The sequence below is a fragment of the Kryptolebias marmoratus genome, linkage group LG13 (assembly GCF_001649575.2).
Source record: "Kryptolebias marmoratus isolate JLee-2015 linkage group LG13, ASM164957v2, whole genome shotgun sequence".
Taxonomy (NCBI): Eukaryota; Metazoa; Chordata; class Actinopteri; order Cyprinodontiformes; family Rivulidae; genus Kryptolebias; species Kryptolebias marmoratus.
In genome coordinates, this window is record NC_051442.1 from 22,116,652 (window position 1) to 22,123,545 (window position 6,894).

The 6,894-nt window shown below is 39.0% G+C and overlaps 1 protein-coding gene across 1 annotated transcript in view; it reads left to right on the forward strand.

Moving 5' to 3' along the window:
• Window positions 1-6,894, forward strand: part of umodl1 (uromodulin-like 1) — a 33,619-nt gene that overhangs the window by 9,455 nt on the left and 17,270 nt on the right. Inside the window, exon 7 of the mRNA XM_017431108.3 lies at window positions 2,476-2,739. Within this exon, the coding sequence (XP_017286597.3) occupies window positions 2,476-2,739 (264 nt within the window). The remainder of the gene's footprint in view (window positions 1-2,475; window positions 2,740-6,894) is intronic.

Sequence of the window (6,894 nt, forward strand, 5' to 3'; positions counted from 1 at the left end):
AGTTAACCCACTGTTTTGCTAGCGTGATAGATAGACAGACAGACTCTGTTATGGACAATATAGACAATGTGTGGACAAAAACAATTAATAATTAAAAATAAATAATGACTTATCTATTAACAGAATTGTTTAGAGGGGCAAATATTTCTCATTAAAAAAACATAATTCTTTTAGGAATAAAGTGTGCTAGTAATATCATAATACAGAGGAATAAACACAGTTAAAGACTTGTTGGTAAATTATTTTTGTCCTGTGTTTTAGAGGGGGAACCGATTATTTCAGACAGCTGAAATATTTGGTTCCCCCTGGTAACTTTTGCATAAAAAAACCCAAATGTCTCCAAATTCAGAGGACTTATTGTCCATGATGAGAGGAATAAACACAGTTAAAGACTTGTTGGTAAATTACTGGTTGTTGTTGGAAAATTAATTATCTAATAACATTTGACCCGAATGTTATTTAGATAAAAGCAAAATACCACTTCAGGCGGAGAAAACCCGCGTAAAAATATTACAACAGTTCACTGCAAACCCATATGATGCCCTCGGCCCACTACAGATTACATGCAATCTAACACCAATTAGGTGTTGTGATGAGAAGCTATTTTATTTTCTGTTTTTCAAGAGTAGTCAGCTTGTAGGGCACCACAACTGCTTCCACCTGCGTCGATCATCATCATCATCATATGAAATAACTTTTTGTCACAACAAAAAATAGTGGCTGGTAAAATATTTGAGTGGTTGGTAAAAATTTTTGTCTACCAGCCAGTATGGCTGGTGGACAAAATTTTTATTTTCCACCCCTGGTTGTAGATGTCCATCCAGTGGTTACTTTCTGAGTGTTTCATTAGGATCGGTTCAATAGCTCATGAGATATTTTGCTAACAGACAAACAAAATTAATTCTAAAGTTTTAAGCAAAACTCCTGCATAATGACTGGCACTTCTAGCACATGTTCTGAATGACTCTCAGCTACTACCACACCAAACATTAGGCCAGTTTCTGTAAACTGAAACGAGTTACAGCCATTTAGGTGTTTTTTAGGGTGAGTTTGTTGTGACAGCCATCTTGAATTGGGTTGACTCCAAAAGATATTCAGTCATAGGTATCCATCAAATGACTATGTTCTGAAAGTTTCATTAAAATGTATCCGTGGTTCAAGATATTTTGGGAACAAATACACACACACCCACAGACATAGGCAAAAGCACAATTGCTCTCTCACCTTCAGAGGCGGTAGAGCATAACAACAGGTTGTTACTGTAATTTGGTCAGTATTTATAAAAAACATAAAGACAAAGAATTTTTCATTCATCCATACATATGGAATGAATAGAGAACTCTCTTTTCTTGTTGTCAAATCATGATAAAAGAGTCTGTGTTGCTAAAAGCTGAAAGAAGTAAAAGTCCTAAAAACAAAGGGGAGATGTTTTTATTCCACTGACAGTGAAATAGTAAAAACTGTTGGAGTATTCATTCACTGCCAAAATAATAAGGTTATATGGAGCTCTGACATAAAGAAGAAGTCACCTTTTTAAAATGAAGAGGAGGCCTGACAAGAGGCTGCAGTGGAGCCTAAAATACATACCTTAGTCAGGAAGAGCTGCTTGAGCCACGAAACTGAGGTTAGGTATCTTTTATCGTGTCAAACCTCACGTGTACATTCTGTAAAGCCCATATTTGTCATACTGTACGTTAAAACTAGACACACACTGATGTTGGGAGTTCCCTGCTGTGCAAAAGATTGGCTGTTTGGATCAACACACAGGTGTATTTATCACCTGCCGCCAAAAGTGAAGGTGATAATGTTTTTGCCCAAATCTGCGCATGTGTGGTTTTTTGTGTGTGTAGCATTAGTAAAAATGTCTCAATAACCAGAGGTCAATGGATGTACATCTACAACTTTTTAACTTCAGGAGTCAATCCAATTCAAAATGGCCACCACAATAAACTGATCATAGGAAACACAAAACTGTTTTACAGTTATTGAGCTACAATTTGGTGTGGCAGTAGCCGAAAGTCAGGCTCTGAGGACTAAACACTGGGCAACATCTTGGCTTAGAACTTTGGCATTAACAATTAGCATCAACCCTGTTTGTCTGTTAGCAAAATATCTTGTGAGCCATTGGACGGATTTTAGCAAAACTTTCAGAAAGTAATGACTGGATGTATATCTACAACTCATTTACTTTAAAAGTCACCCTGATCTAAGATGGCCACCACAGCTAATTGACCTTAGCAAACCCTAAAAGGGCTATAACTTATTCAGTTTGGCAGATATTGAATAAATTTGATGTGACAGTAGGTGTATGTAATCCTCAACACAGCTCAAGTAACAGATTACATATAATATAAGTACCCCATGAGATCGCACATGATGTCATTTACAAGGTTTGACAAGAACAACTATAACTTCATCATAAGATGATTTTAGTTTCCAACTGGCCTTTAATTAGCTTGTAATTTTCTTTCCCAGGTGACTTTGAGGCAACAAGCCCCCAGCTGATCTACCTACCTGCAAGGAACACGACCTCCCCCCCACCGTTCAGCAGCACAGAGGCACCTCCAGGCAACGCCACCATGGGTATCTTCATCTCCTCTGAGACCAGCGTGACTGCAGCCCTGATTAACACAAGTTCTGTCACTTCTGATTTATCACGAGCTCCGCTGGGGACGAGTTCAGCGGCGTACACCAGCATGAGCTCAGCTGCACATTCACCTCTGCCAACAACCGCATGTCGTAAGAAATACTCTGTTTTTATAAGGCTGCTAAGAAGCTACACATTTAGATTTTCTAGCCAAACCAGAAGGTTTTGGAAAAGCATCGCAGTTTGAGCAAGAACGGGCTGCTTCAAAAACTTGAAATTCAGATAATTACACATACTAAAATGAGTGCTGATATGGGAAAAATAATTAAAGACTTGTCTCTTTCAGTTGTAGGGCTTTACGTATCAGGACGTAATAGAAATGATCCGGTTTTTACCAGGTTCTACAAATATTTAACTATAATCCTAAATGTACAAAAACCCACAACATATTCCACCATCCCACTCATTGTTCAACAAAAATGGAAGTAAAATGGAAAAGTTGTGTATGAATTCAACAGCTTTAAAACCTCCTTTAGAAGCAATAACTCTCAGTAGTCATTTTTTGTTTACTCTATCAGTCTCTCACATGCTTGTGGAGGAATTTTGGCCCACTCTCCTTTACAACATTGCTTCATTTCACTGAAGTTTGCAGATAATTGTTTCTTCACAGCGTTCTTAACCCTTCCGTGACCTTCGGGTCAAACGGATCCTAAGTTACAGGGACTTTTCTTCCTCTCTTCAGTTACGAGAGCTTCAGGAGGGTTAAGGTCCCACCGTATTATTTGTATCCATTTTAGTTCTGGACTTTGACTGGACCATTATAGCACAATTTTATTCTTTTCTTTTTCAGCTGTTCTGTTGTAGATTAGCTGCTATGTTTGGGATCATTGTCCGGTTGTCCTAGTTTGGTCCGAGCTTCAGCTGTTAGACAGGCGGCCTCGAATTTGACTCTAGAATCCTTTGGTGTAAAGAGGAGTTCATGACTGCAAGGAGCCCAACCCGCTCTTGACAGATGGTAAGGTGTTTGTACTGATATGCGGTGTTTGGGTTCCACAAATGATGAAGCTGTTCATTTTAGACAAGCATATCTACTTTGGCAACATCTGTCCAAAGGATGAGGAAGTCTTGTGATTCATTTAGATGCACCTTTGTAAACCTAAGTCATGCTGCCACAATCTTTTGAGACAACAACCAACAACCTATAGCAACAAGCCAAACTTGTTCTGCCTTCTTTTATTGTTGCGCTGTCTTGAACTTTAACCTTTACCCTGCTAACTGAGGCCTGTACAGTCTGGGATGAAGCTCTTGGGTTGTTTTGCAATTTCTCTGAGCACAGTCTGACCTTGGGGTGAATTTGCTGGGATGTGTCCACTCCTGGGAGGTTTGGCAGTCTTCTTGAATGTTTTCCATTTGTGAATAATCTTTGTCTGTAAAATGGTGGATTCCAAATAGTTTGGAAATTACCTTTAACCCTTCCCAGACTGATGGGCAACACCAGCTGCTTTTCTAAGAGCATTGCTGTTATCGTTCTGCCCTGGTATTGCGTAAACACACCCCTGTATGTTTCAGAGCAGCAAACTGATGAAACTCCTGCTTTTATAGAGGCAGTCACACTGATGATGATCAGTTAATGAATATGGTCACCAGCACTTCGCTGCTCGTTTCCCTCTTAAATTATATGAAAGCAGCAAAAAATGTACTTAGTTTGGCCACACACAGCTGAAGGAGGTGGACTTTCTTTTCTCCATGACTGTATGTGAGAGGCTGCTCTCATGTGCGACCTGAACATAAGAATGGGTCATAACAGTGACATGATGGTGCTGCAGGAAGTGAAAGAACAGAGACTCAATTTTTGGTCATTACTGCCCCCTGAAGCTGAAATGATAAAGCTTGAGTGATGAGCTCTTGATAACAATCCTCAGCAAGCATGAAGAAGTGAACTTTGGGCTTCATCTGGAGAGTGAAGGAGAAGAAACCTCAAAGACAGACTAGTTTAGCCCGAACATCAGCTGCTGCAATGATTGTTTACACTTCATGGCTCTGTCTGTCTGTCTGTCTGTGTGTGCACGTGTGGTCCTGGAGATATTTACTGGTGTAAGAGCCACAAATGTGGTTTTGACGTCTTGGCCAAATTTAAATATCATCACTGGGCAACATTTTTTTAGAGGGCCATTTTGACTTAGAAGGATGTTAACTTTATCTTACCTACCTCTCTAAAACAGGTCATATCTTTTAAAACATAACAGTCGGAGTAGCTCAGTTTCTCCTATATAACAATAGTTTTTTTTTTTAATGATTTGTTGACTGCTTTTTTAAAAAACAAATACAATTTTAAAGACTTTTTAAAGTTTTACTGTTTTCACTTCTTTGAATAATAATAATCAACATTTGTACTTTAATGTTTCTATTTATTACAATTATTTTACAAGTTCATTACATATAATTATGATCATGGTACCATCATAAGTGTTTGAAATACAAATACAAAACTTTGCAGCAGTTTAGCTGAGATCTAAATAAAGGGAAATAAATGTAATGACTCATGTATTAGGTGATAGCTACAAGGCCTTCGTTCCCACTTTATGTCATTATTTCACAACTTTGCTACTTCTCATCAAGTGTTAGCTATTTACCAGACACACCGGCTGAGACAGTCTTGTGTTCACCTTGTGTGTGTGTGTGTGTTTGTTTGTCTGTGCTTGGTAAAAATGAGGTTTGATTACTTAGGTTATATTTCTGGATATAATTTGTTAGAACTATATTATGAAACTTTATAAGACAGTAATTAAGAGTTAAAAAAGCTTTATTTCCTCAGCATGTGTTCTGGAGTGATCCCATAATCACTCCAGGACACATACCCTAGACTTCCCGACACAACGTCTAGTTAAAGTGAGATTCCTGGCATTTTAAGTGGTGTTCTGAGTAAATGGAGTTTAAGTTTGAAAGGAGCTAACGGCTAATCCAAACCTAGCTAAAACTAGAGGATTGCTGTTGTCTTTCAGTGGATCCAAATCTCAAAGATTTCATAGAGAATTTCATGCGAATGTTAGTTCCCAAACCTTTACACTACCATCAGTTTTACATTACACTATTAATCACATGGAAATCTGTGTTTTTCTGAAAGTACAAAAACCGGGCAGCAGCAGCCAGCTGTAGCACTTCTGGTGTAGCATGGTGGAAACTCCTGTGGAAATTTCAGAATACCTTTGCAGAAATAAATGTATAGTGCAAAACTGATGGCACAAGGTTTATGGAACAGTGTTTACATGAACCACTATGAAATTTTAAATATTGGAGTACTTTTAGGACAGCAGCAGTCTTCTTTGGTCTTGAGGACATTTGGACAAGCTTTTAGCTCCTCAGTCCTGTTGTATTTAAAGGGATGGTCTGATCATTTTTGAATAGTTATCAGTAGTTTGTACCTTGTCAGCCAGAACATCAATCATAAAGCACTGAGTATGACGCCTTGTCCAAGCCAGGCCAATGGCTAGCCGAAGGTGTGCTATATATTGTTTTTTAGATGTATTGTTTTTTATGTGTGTAAAAGAACACCATGCTAACTAATATCAAACCATTGTAATTTTATTTGACAGTTTGTTTAGTTTTTCACTGTTTTCTCAACTGAACAAAGTCCATGTTAGGAATGCATGTGTGCTAAATATAAACTGTGTATATCATTTCATTGGTGCTGAAGCTGCTGAATGGATCAATTCGCTTGATCAGCGCATGTCTTGACTAATTGATACATTTAGCAGCTTCTAGCCATCAACATTTACATAGTGTTGTCATAACTCGGGAGGTACTGTCCAGAAGAGCGAAACCAAGACCAAACACGGAGACAGAAGTAAAGGTAAGTGAGTTTATTTACAGGGTGAAACTATATACAGTGGGCGGTATCCGGAGCGGTCTGCAAGAGAAGGGGAGCTAGGTGAGTCTCGGGTACAAGTCTTGATCCAAACGGTAGCAAGAAAGTGGTTATAATGTCTCTTTGTTTGCTTACAGATCCAGAGGGTGAATGCAGTGCTGATGAGAGGAGGAGCGGTTTCCAGGAGTTACGAGTTTGATCCAGCAAGGTAAGTAGCAGCGTGGTTCTAGGTAAGTAATCCTTAGTATCCGTAGTCGTGGCGTGGCAAGAAACCTAGGACATAAGCAGCAACAAAGCACGTGGTTAATACTAGGAGCAAGAGTTCAGGTTAGACGCTGGGGTGGAGAATCTAACCCAGTAGGTTCGATGCTCCAGCGAAGGTCTGATCACCGCCTGCTGCTTAAATCCTGGCTGGTCTCATCAGTGGTATAAGGAACACCTG